The sequence below is a fragment of the Ochotona princeps genome, chromosome 5, assembly GCF_030435755.1.
Source record: "Ochotona princeps isolate mOchPri1 chromosome 5, mOchPri1.hap1, whole genome shotgun sequence".
Lineage (NCBI taxonomy): Eukaryota > Metazoa > Chordata > Mammalia > Lagomorpha > Ochotonidae > Ochotona > Ochotona princeps.
In genome coordinates this window covers 91,002,441-91,016,531 of record NC_080836.1, presented here as the reverse complement: position 1 = coordinate 91,016,531, position 14,091 = coordinate 91,002,441, and the positions used below count along the sequence as shown (strand labels likewise).

The 14,091-nt window shown below is 57.0% G+C and overlaps 3 protein-coding genes across 4 annotated transcripts in view; 1 reads left to right on the top strand and 2 right to left on the bottom strand.

Moving 5' to 3' along the window:
• The first annotated feature begins 182 nt into the window (after window positions 1-182).
• Window positions 183-4,558, top strand: AAMP (angio associated migratory cell protein). Of its 2 annotated transcripts, none has more exons than XM_004576837.2 (11): window positions 183-413; window positions 889-1,044; window positions 1,688-1,807; window positions 2,072-2,211; window positions 2,426-2,570; window positions 2,846-2,929; window positions 3,024-3,139; window positions 3,292-3,395; window positions 3,496-3,586; window positions 3,741-3,895; window positions 4,332-4,558. In XM_004576837.2, exons 1-11 carry the CDS (start codon window positions 293-295, stop codon window positions 4,405-4,407), a joined length of 1,308 nt encoding a protein of 435 aa, XP_004576894.1. In that variant the 5' UTR covers window positions 183-292; the 3' UTR covers window positions 4,408-4,558. The 2 variants fall into 2 exon arrangements, with proteins under 2 accessions (XP_004576894.1, XP_004576893.1); XM_004576836.2 differs by having other exon boundaries at window positions 886-1,044.
• Window positions 4,559-4,951: 393 nt separating this feature from the next.
• Window positions 4,952-8,115, bottom strand: GPBAR1 (G protein-coupled bile acid receptor 1). Its single transcript, XM_004576838.2, has 2 exons — window positions 7,797-8,115; window positions 4,952-6,156 (listed from the first exon to the last, which is right to left on the bottom strand). Exon 2 carries the CDS (start codon window positions 6,109-6,111, stop codon window positions 5,119-5,121), a length of 993 nt encoding a protein of 330 aa, XP_004576895.1. The 5' UTR covers window positions 6,112-6,156; window positions 7,797-8,115; the 3' UTR covers window positions 4,952-5,118.
• Window positions 8,116-12,334: 4,219 nt separating this feature from the next.
• The window catches only part of ARPC2 (actin related protein 2/3 complex subunit 2), a 29,075-nt gene continuing 27,318 nt past the window's right edge, over window positions 12,335-14,091 (bottom strand). Inside the window, exon 11 of the mRNA XM_058665002.1 lies at window positions 12,335-12,790. Coding sequence (XP_058520985.1) covers window positions 12,766-12,790 — 25 coding nt within the window. The 3' untranslated portion in view covers window positions 12,335-12,765. The remainder of the gene's footprint in view (window positions 12,791-14,091) is intronic.

The following is a 14,091-nucleotide window of genomic DNA, read 5'->3' as shown; positions in this document are numbered from 1 at the left end:
GGAGGCGCGCACTCGCTTGTTTCCCTCCCGTCGGGGGCGGAGTTATACGGGGCGGAGTTTTGGGGGGGCCTGCTCGCCACGCCCCTGTCCCGTCTCCCATCTCTACCCTTCGATTGGTGGTTCAGCCAGCCAGCCCCCGCCGCCATTGGTGGCGCGGCCATCGCTCTTTCTGCTGGGGCGTTGCCTACGCCCACTTCCTCCCGGGAGGAGGGGCTCGAGTTCCGCGTCGTCGCGCAGAGCTGACTCTGGGAGGCGTTTGGGCCCTGAGAAGTGGATCGGTCGCTTGCTCCGCATGGAGTCCGAATCGGAAAGCGGGGCCGCCGCTGACACCCCTCCGCTGGAGACCCTGAGCTTTCATGGCGATGAAGAGATTATCGAGGTGGTAGAACTGGAGCCTGGTCCACCGGACCCGGGTGAGAACCGCCGCTCCCGCGGCCACGGGACAGGAGGCGCTCACCCCTGGCCTGGCCTCCGACCCCCGCCTCTCCCCCTGCTCTCCGTGCCCTGCCTGCCGATCCCTCCCGCCGACCTCCCGCTCCCTCCCGCCTCTCCCCCACCCCCACTTAGTTCTCGGGCCTGACCGGGGTGGGGGTTCCCTGACGCCTCCCCTGGCCCTTCCCCTCACACACCCCCTTCCCATCATGCCCTCGGCTTGCCTTCCCACTCGGTCGCCTTCCAGCCTGAGGTCCTCAGCCCTTGCCCCGGTTCTGCAGGCTCCCTCCTCCCCGCTCATCGCGTCCCTGCAGCACCCCAGCTGCCCGTGACCCTCGTCCTGCCCCCTTGCCGTGTGGCCCACTCCAGCCTCAGGCTTCCCCGTCGCTCGTAGCTTCATCCCGCCCTCCCTGAGCCCTGTCTCTGTCTTTCCTCTACCCACTCACTCCAAAGCAGATGATCTGGCCCAGGAGATGGAAGATGTGGATTTTGAGGAGGAGGAAGAGGAAGAAGAGGGCAACGAGGAGGGCTGGGTTCTGGAACCCCAGGAGGGGGTGGTCGGCAGCATGGAGGGCCCTGACGACAGTGAGGTCACCTTTGCCTTGCACTCAGGTAGGTCCGGGAGGAGGTGGCTCCGAAGTGAGAGCAGGTGGGCTTTGGGTGCCAATGGGACAATCAGTTATCTTTTAGGGTGGGCATCTGGCCTGTCGGCTTGGGGAATCCGTGTCCCGTCTCCCAGTGGCTGGGGCCCTGCCACCCACATGAGAGACCCGGATGGAGCTCCTGGCTCCTGGTTGTGCTTGGGGACAATAGGGGGAGGGAATTGGCAGAGGGGAGTTCTCTTTTTTTCTGTCTGCCTTTCAAACAAATGAAAAGAGAAAAAGTTGTTAGAAGTTAAAAGTCATTGATTCTAAGAAAGCTACCTTTTAGAACATATTTTAATTTTCTCCAAGGTTAGATCTTAGAAACCTGTGGCACGAACCTCCCCACTCGGGTGGTCTCCTGTGCTCACCAGCCTGGCACACGTCATGCACAGCCCCTGCCTCTGGGCACGGGATGAAGTGACCTGCACATGGGGGCATTGTGTCCTGGACAAGGACTCCTGGAGCAGCAAGGGGAGGGCTCTCCATGACATCAAGCTGGTGTCGGAACTTCCGGGAACTTAGGAGGGAAGGCCGGGTTGCGTTGGGGGAGGGGAGGTGTTTCCTGAAGATTCTGAAGGTGCCCTTATGAGTGAACATGTCTCTCGGGACAGCCTCAGTATTTTGTGTAAGCCTGGACCCCAAGACTAACACCTTGGCAGTGACGGGCGGTGAAGACGACAAGGCCTTTGTGTGGCGGCTCAGTGATGGCGAGCTGCTCTTTGAGTGTGCAGGTGAGCGGGGTCATGTTGGCTTTGCGCCAGGAGTTGGGGCACAGGGGCTTAGGGGTGGGGCGCTCTGCGTCCATGGGCATGTAGGGACAGCCTGGAGGAGCACGGGTGGAGGTGCAGAGTGTGCAGGGGGACCAGACACACACCACCCAATTAAGTTGGGGGCCAGCAGGGTCTGTCCTGGGCCATAGGGAGTTTGTTTGCCTACGTGTGCCCATAGTACTAGGTCTTCTGTGTTCTACAGTTTGTCCCCACGTTTCCTTATAGGCCATAAAGACTCTGTAACTTGTGCGGGATTCAGCCATGACTCTACCTTAGTGGCCACGGGCGACATGAGTGGCCTCTTGAAAGTGTGGCAGGTGGACACCAAGGAAGAGGTGTGGTCCTTCGAGGCGGGAGACCTGGAGGTGAGCTGCTTGCGGTGGGACTCAGTGCTGAGCGGTTGGCAGGGAGGATGCGTGGCCCATCTGTCCCGGACCCAGCCAGCCACGAGCCCAAGGGCTGGCAGCAGTGTCTGCCCCACCTCCCGAAGTGAAGCAACTTGGGATGGGGTGGGCTCCCACCTGGGCTGAGTTGGGGGGCAGTGATGGACTTCACCACAAATCCTTCCTGTCTGCCCAGTGGATGGAGTGGCACCCTCGGGCACCTGTTCTCCTAGCGGGCACGGCTGATGGAAACACCTGGATGTGGAAGGTCCCAAATGGTGACTGTAAGACGTTCCAGGGTCCCACCTGCCCCGCCACCTGTGGCCACGTCCTCCCTGATGGTGAGAGCAGTTGTCTGTGTCCCCTTGGCTGGGTGTGGAGGTGGCATCCTGGGTTGTGGCTCCAGGCTTCCTCCTTCCTTCCCTCCCTCCCTGAGGCCTGTCCCAGGCTTCGGGTCTACAGCAGACCCAGGAATTCCCCTGTGTGTGTATGTGTGTGTGTGTCTGGCGGGGGCAGAATCAGCATCCTTACTTTCTTCCCTTCCCCCTTGCCTACTGCATCTGGGGTCCCCCTCTGTCCTGACTCTCCCTTCTGCCCCTGTGCCTGTGGCCTGCAGGGAAGAGAGCTGTGGTTGGCTACGAAGATGGCACCATCAGGATTTGGGACCTGAAGCAGGGCAACCCCATTCATGTGCTAAAAGGTACCCATGGGGGCTGCAATGTGGGGAGGGCGCTGAGGACTGGGAAGTGGGAGACAGGCTGAAGTCCGACAACATTTTCCCTGTCCCTTCCTAGGGCCTGAGGGTCACCAGGGTCCTCTGACCTGTGTGGCCACCAATCAGGATGGCAGCCTGATCCTGACTGGCTCTGTGGACTGCCAGGCCAAGCTGGTCAGTGCCACCACTGGCAAGGTGAGTGCACCACATCCTGGCTGGGGGCCTCTGCTTTCTAGTGTCTTTGCTCCTGCCTCCTCACCGCCCCCACCCTCGGCTCTGCCTCCTCACCTCCACTTTGCCTCCCTATCGGGCGCAGGCCCTGCCTGACCCTTCCTGCTCCCTTCTAGGTTGTGGGTGTCTTCAGACCTGAGACCGTGGCCTCCCAGCCCAGCCCAGGTGAAGGCGAGGAGAGCGAGTCTAACTCAGTGGAGTCGCTGGGCTTTTGCAGTGTGTGAGTGTGAACCAGGGCTTTGTGGGAGGCACTGGGGGCTGGGAAGGAGAGCTGCAAGCCCAGGCACTCATGAGCCTGCCTGGGGCCCTGCTCTGTCCAGGATGCCCCTGGCCGCTGTCGGCTACCTGGACGGGACCTTGGCCATCTATGACCTGTCTACGCAGACCCTCAGGCACCAGTGTCAGCACCAGGTAGGTCCCCCATGGGCCTCTGGCCATGGCTACTGCTGCGGGCCCCAGGCAAGGAGCCCTTGTCTGGGGCCCACCCTCCAGGGGGAGCTGAGAGCAGATGCCCTCGGCTTTCCCAGCCCTGATCTTGGGTCTGCCTCTGTCATGCCCGTGGCAGTCCGGGATCGTGCAGCTGCTGTGGGAGGCAGGTACCGCCGTGGTCTACACCTGCAGCCTGGATGGTGTGGTGCGCCTCTGGGATGCCCGGACTGGCCGCTTGCTCACAGATTACCGGGGTCACACGGCTGAGATCCTGGACTTTGCCCTCAGCAAGTGAGTGATGGGGCCAAGAGCCACATGGCTCTGTCTAAAGGTGACATTAACATGTGGGGACACAGGACACCTGGGGTGTGGGAGGGCACCCTGATGTGAAGCCAGGGCCCAAGGTGTAGTCCTGGCTCTGGAGACAGGCAGGCTGGGAAGCCCCAGGGGGTCTTGGTTTCTAGTCTGGCCCCACCTCCTCGGGTGACCATGCCCTCCCCAGCCTCACATCTCGCCATGGGGTACTGGGTTGTGGTGTGTCCTGTCCACTTTGCTCTGTGCTGCTCCCACGCTGGGGCCTCTCCTCCCTGGCCTTCCTGCGTGGGGTTATGGCTGCGTCGGTCCAGCGTCAGGCACCGAGGACTGGTAGGCGCCCATTCCAGGACCCATGGGTGGCAGCTGAGGATTCCCCCAGCTCCCACTTCAGGCTCCCACCTTCTGTCCACAGAGATGCCTCCCTGGTGGTGACCACGTCAGGAGACCACAAAGCGAAAGTCTTTTGTGTCCAGAGGCCTGACCGCTAATGGCTACAGCTTCTGGCCTTGTGTCACCAGCAGAGGCGGTGGGGTACAGAGGGGTATGGTGGGGGCCTGGCCCCGCTTTCCAGCCCCTCCATCTGGCTTGCCCCTCTCTATCCTCTCCTCCTCCTTAGACCCCACCCCTGCCCCAGGGTGCTCCCTCCTCTGGTGCAGACCCAGTGATCCTGGGTATATGTGTGTTGGGGGGGCGGGAGACAGGCCTCTTTCTCTCTCTCACTCATTTGCTGGTGTGAGCATTGCAAGGCTGTGTGTTTGCAAGGGGGGAGTAGATGGCGGAGGTTCCCGTTCCTTCCTTCCCTGAGACCCGGGGGTGGAAAGGAGGAAGAGATACTAGCTACAGATTTTAAACATGTAAATAAAATATACTTCCCAGAGGCAGTGTCTGTGTGGAGTGTGTGGTGGCCAGCTGACTGGAGGAAGTAGTGAAGGCCACAATCTATGTGGCAGAGCCGCTAGGAACCTCGCCCACCTGGAAGTGGCTGTGCGCCCTTCCGCCCCAGACTTTGGTGCCCACCTTATCCCCGTCAGTCTGGAGTTGGAATCTCCCTTGGTTTCTTTCTGTGACTTGGCCGCCGGCTGCTCCACTCCAGGGACAGAGAAAGGGCACTGTCTGGGGTGGGTTAAGCTGCGGGCAGAGGCTCTGATGCAGACAAGTGGGCTCAGCGGCCAGGGGTCATGGCCAGTAGGGGCCTCATCCTAGTTCAAGTCCAGATCAACACTGCTTTGGCTGCTGGTGTGGTAGGCAGTGCTGGGGCCGGGACTTCCCTGGGAGCCTCTGCCCCGCAGCCACTGCAGGCACCGCTGGGCGGCTGCCCTCCATGGGGCCGTGTAGCGGTGATCCCCCAGCCCCATGGCCACAGGAACGGCTGCTGCGCTGGCGCTGCCCAGGGAGAGGAGAGACAGCAGAGTGCCAGGCCCGAGGGGCGGGCGGTGCTCATAGGCCAGCACCGACAGGAACAGTGTGGCCACGTAGGGTCCCCAGCACAACCCGAAGAGCAGTGTGGCCCCGGCCTGCGCCCGGGCCTGCCTCCAGGTGAGGGTCCGGGCCAGAGCTGAGGGCGCGTCCCGGCGTACCGCCCGCTCCAGGCGACGGATGTCCTGCAGCTGTCGGTGGGCCGTGAGCAGCACACGGGCCGAAAGCAGGGCAGTGGCACCCACGGCCGGCAGCAGAAGCCCGTAGACCTCAAGGTACAGGTAGGGAGCTGGGAAGACAGCCTGGGAGCTGCAGTTGGCCTCTGGAGTCCAGTGGTTCCACCCCAGAGCTGGCAGGCTGGAAAAGAGCAGGGGGCCTGCCCAGGTGCCCAGCAGGGCCAGCCTTATGTCCCCTGGAGGCTGGAGGGGCCGCAGCACCGCCACGTAGCGTTCCCCGTGTACCAGCAGCAGGTTGGCAAGCAGGGAGAGGAAGGAGAAGTTGGGGGCCAGGTAGAGGAGCAGGCAGGACCAGTAGCCCCGGTGGCTGTGGTTCCAGAGCCCTGGCAGGGCGGGCAGTGCCAGACCTGTAAGCAGCCCGGCCAGCAGCAGGCTCAGGAAGAAGCAGCCCGCAGGTGGGCTGCGCAAGCGGCGCTCACAGGCAATGCCTAGTGCCAGGAGCAAGTTGGCTGCAACGATGAGGCTCGCCAGGGCCACCGAGAGCCCCAGGGCCGCCGTGGGCACTGGGCTGGGTACCTCCTCGGTGCTGTTTGGTGTCATCTTCGGCCTTGGGGCGGGCGAGGCCTGGAACAGCCACCAGCACACCTAGGTGAAGAACAGGGACAGTTAGCTGTGGGGACAGAGAAGGGGGCCCACACAGGTGGACTGCATTACCCAGTGTGTGGGCTGTGTGTTCCTAGGCACACATGGATTCCTTCCCTGCCAATGAAGAATGTACATTAAAATTTCTACTTGGGTTTCTTGACAAACTAAGTTGGGCCTGGCGCGGTAGCCTGGTGGCTGAAGTCCTCACCTTGCTTGTTGGGATCCCATATGGGTGCTGGTTCATATCTCAGCTGTCCCACTTCCCATCCAGCTCCCTGCCTGTGGCCTGGGAAAGCAGTTGAGGACCGCCCAAAGCCTTGGGAACCCTGCACCCCTGTGGGAGACCCAGAAGAAACTCCTGGATATTGGCTCCTGATCAGCTCTGCTCTGGCCCTTGAGGCCACTTGGGGAGTGAACCAGTAGATGAAGATCTTTGTCTCTTCTCTCTGAATCTGACTTACCATAAATCTGACTTAAAATCTTAAAGAAAGAAAAAAGGAAAACTAAATCTAGCAACACATACACACGCATATATGCTGATTGGAGGCTACCTCACAGACAGTTCATTCGTGTCCCACTGGCCAGCTCTGTCCATTTCTGCTTGGAGGTGGGGTGTTTGGACCACAAGGCCAACCCAGCCAGCCTGTGGATATACCCCCAGCCTCCCTCAGGCAAAGCTTTCACAGAAGCAGAGAGGGAGGACAGGGCCAGTTGGGGGAAGGGTTGTTCCAGCTGGTTATCAAGGGAGTCTCCCCTTGGGCCAGATCTGGGGCCCCCGCATCCATCCTTGTAAAGCTGGTTCCAGCTCAGTGAGCAGCCTCCGGGTAGGACTTCCAGCCCATAAACTCGGCTGTTCCACACTAGCAACAGCCGGGGGCAAAGAAAGGAAGTGCAGGGGGAGGGGGATGCCTGGCCACAGCCCTGGCAAGGAGAGACCCTCTCTCACAGCTGGAGGCTGTGGCAACTCCCACACTGTGAGTTAGGTCCCTGCCCTGTGCCCGACTGTCCTCCATCCCTTCCCTGGTCTCGGGCCTCCACATTCCCATCACCCTATTCTGGGAAGGGAGGGAGGGAGGGGGCCCGGCTCCTGTGGGAACTTCTGCTTCTGTCGATTGCAGGGCAGCTGTGGTTGCTGGGATTCAAGTCAACAAGGAAAGGATGCCCGCTTCCCCCTGGGCTCCCCGGGTCTGAGCAGCAGGGTCCCGTGGCTTCCCAGGATGCCACCGCTGTCCCCTATGTCCTTCCAGGGCCCCCAACCCAGGGGGCCTCCAAGCTACTGTGTTCCCAGGTCCCCTTCCCTATTTCACCCTCATGTTCTTTGCACAGGACAACTTTCCTTCTCTTGTGGTCCCCTGCTTTCTGTTTCTCTTCCTCTCTACAACTGTCTGCTTTGTTTAACCTTGAGATACAGGGTTCATTATTCCCCCACCCTGGGCTGAGCTGCAGCTTCCAGCCCTACACCCCGCCTTACCTGCACAGCCCCCAGGCATGACTTCCTAGCAGGGGGCTGGCGGCACCAACGCCCACCTCCTGGTGGCTTTGAGCCACATGCAGGGACCTCTTCAGGTCTCTGACATCTAGAGGTGTGGTCCAGAGAGGGGTGGGACAAAAGGCCCCAGGGGATGGGAGAGGATACTCACATGGCCGTCGGGCACAGGTGTTTTTCACCCTGCCTGGGCTTGTCTTGCAGAGTCGGGAAGTTACAGCAGCCAGCCCTGCAGGGCTTCAGACCATGTCTGGTGTCCTAGCTGGTCGATGTGGAGCCTGTGCTCTGTGGGGATCACAAGGGCCAGGCTAGTCTGCCCAGGCTCTCCCCGTGCCTGGGCTCCCAGAGGGGTGGAGAAGCCGAGGCTGGCGGGGCTTAGCCTTGGCTCCGCCTCTGGGGGGTGGGGCCTGATACAGAAACCAGGGGACCTCCTTCCTCACCCCCAGTGCTCCTTCCTTGTACTGGGGTCCTCCTTTCCCAGGACCCGTGACACAGTGTCAAGCAGGTGGTGGTTCCTCCACATCAGGTAGAGCCCTGTCACTGGCTGATGGGAATCATTCGTTCATGCATAATGATTTGGTCAGCTCCTCCTGCTTCTGGCCTCTGCTAACATATTTACATTTAGGAGCTCCAAGCCCCTGGAGCAGCCAGATGACAATGTGTCCAGCTTCTGCCATGTGCTGAAGGGCAGCGTGTGTGCACAGGATGTGAGACTATGATGGTGGCAGCACGGGAGGGGTGTTATGGGGCCCCAGCATCTTGTCCTCTGTCCTAACCCATGACAGTGTGAAAGCATATGAGGTTGATCTTGTCTTCCCAGATTGAAGGTCATGCCACACTTTCGTTGGCTACATTCTGAAGTCAAGTTCTGGGTTACATAGTGCAAATGGCTCTAGGGCTGTGGCAATCTCTTGTGGGTCCTCAGTTTTTCCCACTACAAAATGGGTATAAGACCACCCTCTTAGGTTTGTTGTAGAAACTGTCATGAGACAGTACATCCAACGGCATACACCCCATGCCTGGCACTTAATCGGGACTCATCACAGGAAGTGCCTCCTTTCCTGCCTCCTCGATGGTGGTTAAGGCACCTGAGCCAGTACTGCAAGCGGGAGAGCTGGGATCCTGCTTGTGTGAACTTGGGCAAATGACTAATTTTCTTGCCTTGATTTTCTCATCTATAAAAATGGGGTTCACACGTGTATTCACCCATTGTGAAACTAAATGGGATAATATTATTAGCATTTCTGCCTTTCTCTTTCCCCTTCCCTCCCCTGCCTGCAAATTAAGAATTCCACTGAGCACTGGTGGCCCAGCGGCTAAACTGCTGCTTGAGAGGTCTCCATTCCCATATCAGAGTGCTTGGCTTCTAGTCCCGCTTACTCCTCTTCCAATCCATCTTCTGGCTAATGTACCTGAGGTTTGGGAGACCCAGATGGATTCCCAGCCTTTTAACTTCTGCAAGGCCCAATCAAGCCAAGCAGGCTGCAGGCAAGACTCAAGTAACACCTTCCAGGCTGAAGAACCTAAGGAGACAGGCTAAGGGGACTTCTGCCATCTCCAATGCACAGCCAGCATGGGGCCCCCAGAAGTAAATTTTTTTTCCCTTTTTAATTTACTTGAAAGGCAGAGTTACAGAGATGAAACTGCTGATTTACTCCCAATGGCTGCAATGACCAGGTCTGGACCAGGTGGAAACCAGGAGCCTAGAGTTCCATATGGGTCTCCCATGAGAGTGGTGGGGACCCCAGTGTCACCAGGCTCTGTTGGGATGGACAGTGGGAAGAGCCTCACAGCCACCTCCCAGGGAGGACGTGGCCACCAGACCCCCTCCTCCCACGCTATCCGGTGGGGCAGAGGTCAGAGGCTCTGGGAGAGTTCAGCCTGGGATCTGGACACAAGTGGATGCAGGCCCCTTGGACACAGGCCTGCCAAGCAGTAAACAGGCCTCCTCCCGGCAAGATCCAGAACGTCTGCGTTTCTTCTCTGCTGCTCTGTCTAAACACTTGTGTGTGGGATGACCCAGAGAATGGGGAGGCAGCAGGAGGCTGGGCTCTGTCTGGCCCCTCTCAGCCCTGCTGCCATTTCACTGGGTCATCTGGCTCCTCTCCACTCCGCTGTCAGGGCCTGGGTCTGACCCATCCCAGGCATCTGCCCTTCACTCCTGGGGAGGGCTCTGGTGTGCTTGCAGCTGCTCCAGCCAGGGTGGCTTGTGGCAATTGGGGTGACCACTGGCACTGTGGCGTACAGGGTTCCAGGGCCTCTGTCTGTACTGCCACCACCTTGGAGATCTGTTTCTCCTGCTTCGGAGGCTGGGGTCCTGTGATCCTCATTGGCTGGGCAAACCCAGTTGTGGGGCACAGGCTGAGATAGTGTGGGTGGGGCTTCCTGAGCCCTGGTTGGCTCCCAAAGGCGAGAGCAGATAGCCGTCTCCTAGCACAATCCTGTGACTGAGACTGGCCAGGACCGTGGCTTCAGAAAGCACCAAGTCAGCTGCCTGGGCAGAACAAACTGTGTTCCTTCCTGTTGGTCTAAGTAGCCAAAATTCTCCAGGTCAGACACGGAGCTTGCAAAGAACCATGGATGCTGTGGTTCTTGTAGCGCCCCCCAGAGGGAGGAAGCACCATCACTCCGGAGCAGATCCAGGCTTCGAACTTTAGGAATTCAATGGCATCAGCTCCAGGGAGGTGGCCAAGGCAGCAGTTAGGTCTGTTTCCTTTTCCTCACATGAGTTCCCTGCCTCCCATTTCCTGTTACAATCTGACTGCCTTTGCTGATAAGTCCCTAGCCCCTAGCTTTGTCCAGGCCTTCCTTCCTCTAGTTCTAGAGCTTTCCATCCTCTTCACCCTAGCCTCACACTCAGCAAGCAAACCGGGGAAAACCCCAGGTCAGATTGGTGCTTGGTTCACACTGGACTCTGCCTCTAGATCCTGTGAGCATGCAAAGGGCATAGAGGAACTCTAAGTAACACTCACAGCTGGCCTGACCCACCCATTCCTCTATTGCCATTTACCCATCCCAGGTCAGATCCCTGGCATGGACTCGGAGCCAGTGAGCAGTCAATGGGATAAGCCCATGTACTTTAGTGTGCTTGACACCCTCCCAGTCCCACACACCTAGACTGGGGAAGAAGAGTGAGGGTCTTTGTGACTGGACCCAGGCTATGGCCAGGTGTGTCCCGGATCAGGTGAGGAGAGTATGTGAGTAGCAGTTCCTGTCAGCCGTTAGGGGTCTGGAATCAGGTTCCCCATTAGGATTTAGTGTGGACCACACCTAGCACTTACTGCCCTTTCCTTGCTAATGATGTGTTCTCTCAGCAATTTTGGTGTAGTAACCTACAATGCTTTTCACAAACATTTCCCACCATGGCCAATAGTGTAGTGTTGCAGTTTATGAAGGAGTTGTATTTTGATGTCATCAACAAGCCAAATATCCTTCTAGTCAAAATTATCCTCATAGACTCATGAGGGCTCAAGCTTACAGAACCTCTACCTTCTTGATGTTGGTTTAGCCCGGCTCTCCTTCCAGGCACTCCATCTGGCCGACGAGAAATCGGCACCCTGAGCGCTCTGGGAGCCCTCCCCCTTAAAAAATAAAATTATTTACTTTTATTGGAAAGGCAGGTTTACAGAGAAAAGGAGATAAAAATAAGAAGATCCTCTGTCCACTGGTTCATCCCCCAAGTGGCTGTAATGGCTGGAGCTGAGCCAATCTGAAGCCAGGAGTTTTTTCCAGATCTCCCTCACGGGTGCAGGGTCCCAAGGCTTTGGGCCGTCTTCCACTGTCTTGCCAGGCCACAAGCAGGGAGCCAGATGAGAAATGGAGCAGCCGAGACATGAACTGGTGCCCATATAGCATCCTAGTAGTGCATTACTGATTCTTGAACCACTCTGAAAGACACTGCCTTGGGTAGAGAAAATAATAAAAGTAGGAAGGCAGAAGTAGGTGCTGTGGTATTGCTGGCAAAAATACTGGCAACCCAGATGGGCGCTGGTTTATGTTCCAGCTGCTTCACTTTTGATCCAGTCCCCTGCTAATGCATCTGGGAAAGCAGTGGAAGATGGCCCCACTGCTTGGGCCCCTGAACCCATGAAGGAGACCCAGAAGAAGCTCCTGGCTCTTGGCTTTGGACCAGCCCAGCTCCAGCACTTGCAGCCATTTAAAGAGTTAATCAATGAATGGAAGATCTCTGTAGAACTTTGCCTTTCAAATATATATGAACAAATATATATGAGCGAAATCATTAGGATGTTTCTCTTTCAAATAAATAAAGAAAACAAAATATTGGGCAGCTCTCAGACCTTTGCAGGTACCCCTAAAATTCTCCTAGTTCTAACTCACCAGTTTGTTGGTGTCAGACCTGCACCTAACACTCATCAACGTCCCAAATCACCACTCCTGGTGGGGTATGTTTTGGGAAATAGTAGATGTCATTTGTGATACCAGAATAAACCAGACTACACTTTAATCTGCACACTACTGCCTGTGCAGGGAGCTCCATGGCTACACAGGGCCAGGCGGCCAGTCCCAGTGAGCAGGCTCCAATCTTCTCTGGCGAAGTGGGGCTCCAGGCCAGAGGAGCTCTTCTTGCCCCTCAGGCTCTCCAGCTCAGGCCTGCAGCTGCAGTGTATGCCTGCCGTTCTCTCCTCCTCTCAATCTTGGACTCATAGTCCAGAAATCCAGCAAATTCTGAGATAAGATAGAAAGATTTTCTTTATTAATGACCCCAACCGTATTTCTTTAGATACAGGAGTTTTGAACTCAAACACTTAGGAGAAAACAAGTTAAGATTGCATTATTCTGCAACTCATTACCAGTAACGTATTGCAAAGCGGAACAGCTTGGAAAAGAGGGTTGAAGGGAAGGGCAGGGCCGTGAGGGAGGGAAGATAAAAGAAAAGGAATTAAGTTGATCAAGTGGATTTTTTTTTTTAAATTCTTGGGAACTATGAAGTCCTTGCAAGCACAGCTCGTTTCTGCAGATTATTTTCCAAACGTGTACAAAATGGAACAAAACGGAGAATCCCTTAAGAACCTGAAGAGTTGCAACATTAAAAGCTACGATTATCCAGTAGCAAGTGTTCCAGCCTTCAGTTGCCAGCCGCTTCCTCCTCCTGTTCCCGAGGGTTAGCGGGATGAAAACGTCTTCCCCCTGTAGAGATGGAGAGCAAGTGTGAAGGCTGCTCGCTGGCTGCCCTTTCCTTCCACCCGACTCTTCAGCTAGATGGGACCCTCAAGAGACATCTAAGGAGGAAAGGTTCAGCACCGCAGGCACTCACAGGCAGCACAGGGCAAGGCTCACTGGCTCTCAAAGATTGGCTTTCCCATCTCCCTCTGCCTGCTGAGTGTCCTGAGTACCAGGCATCATCTGTCCACAAGAACACAAAACGCTATCAGGTTAAACTGGGAGAGTCACATAGCCATTTCTGGATGGTCTACATGCCCTTTAATTCAGACAGGGCTCAAATGTTCTGTAGTGCTCTGCAGTCAGCTTTAGCAGCTGGTACCTCTTAGGACTCCCAGATGGCAGCTCCTGAACCCTCTATTTCAAGAGCCAGAGGGCCACAGTAAGCTCAGGGGGTGGAGAAGACATGTAGCTTGGCAGTTGGATGCACAAGCCCCGCATCAGAGTGCCTGGGTTTGATTCTTTGGTGACCCCAGCTTTATTCCAAAGCCAACTCTGGGAGACAGTGGTGATGGCTTAAAACCCCCCTCCAAGGTTAACGGCACTTGTGTTGTCAGGTGTGACTATATTCTGGCTTATGGAACACTTGCTGGTTTTCTAGGCTTGAGTTGTGGTATTTTGTTCAACCCCCATATTTTTCCAGAAGGGCTGGCTGGTTCCCAGGCACAGGCTGCTAATTGGTAGCTATGGGTACTCAGTAATGCTGCCTGGAAGCAAGAGCCGAGAACCGTGGAGAATCAGAGCAAAAATAGGGGCTTGCCATTCTGCCTGCCCTGAAGGTCTCACCTGCCTCCGAAAGAAACTCCCTGATTTCCCTCACCCTGGAAGACAAGTTCCGGGAGCTCTACTGTGGGCAGAGCCCTGAGGGGTACTGACTCTAGCCTTAGCTTCTCCCCCAACCTCCACCCCCGCCCCAGCTTCTTGCAGCAGGTGGGCCACTGTCTTCACCCTGGCTTCTGCTCTCCTGCTCTGGGCAGGGAGTCTTAGCTTGTCCTTCTCCAGGCTGACATCTGCCTCCCTGGTTCCAGGGTGGGTCCCACTGTTTGTCTCCCTCCTCCTCTTTCTGGGGCCCATATCTGCCAGAGGTCACAGAAGAGACAAAGGCAAAGTGGCTGTTTCCAAGCCCGGGGAAGCTTATGGACAATCTGTCCATTTCCTAGACTTCTTTCTCCCAAGGTTCCTGTGAGCTGCAACTGCCTGGCAGTGACCCGCACGGGTTCCCAACTGTAGAGCATGGCAGAAGCAGCCCAGGGGCCCTCCTCTTGAGC

What these genes read in the sequence shown, in the direction of transcription:
- AAMP (XM_004576836.2), top strand. Translation starts at nt 293, where the DNA reads ATGGAGTCCGAATCGGAAAGCGGGGCCGCCGCTGACACCCCTCCGCTG. An exon ending in GCCTGGTCCACCGGACCCGG is followed by an intron (nt 414 to 885) that starts GTGAGAACCGCC and finishes CTCACTCCAAAG; the next exon opens with CAGATGATCTGGCCCAGGAG. An exon ending in CACCTTTGCCTTGCACTCAG is followed by an intron (nt 1,045 to 1,687) that starts GTAGGTCCGGGA and finishes CTCTCGGGACAG; the next exon opens with CCTCAGTATTTTGTGTAAGC.
- GPBAR1 (XM_004576838.2), bottom strand. Translation starts at nt 6,111, where the DNA reads ATGACACCAAACAGCACCGAGGAGGTACCCAGCCCAGTGCCCACGGCG.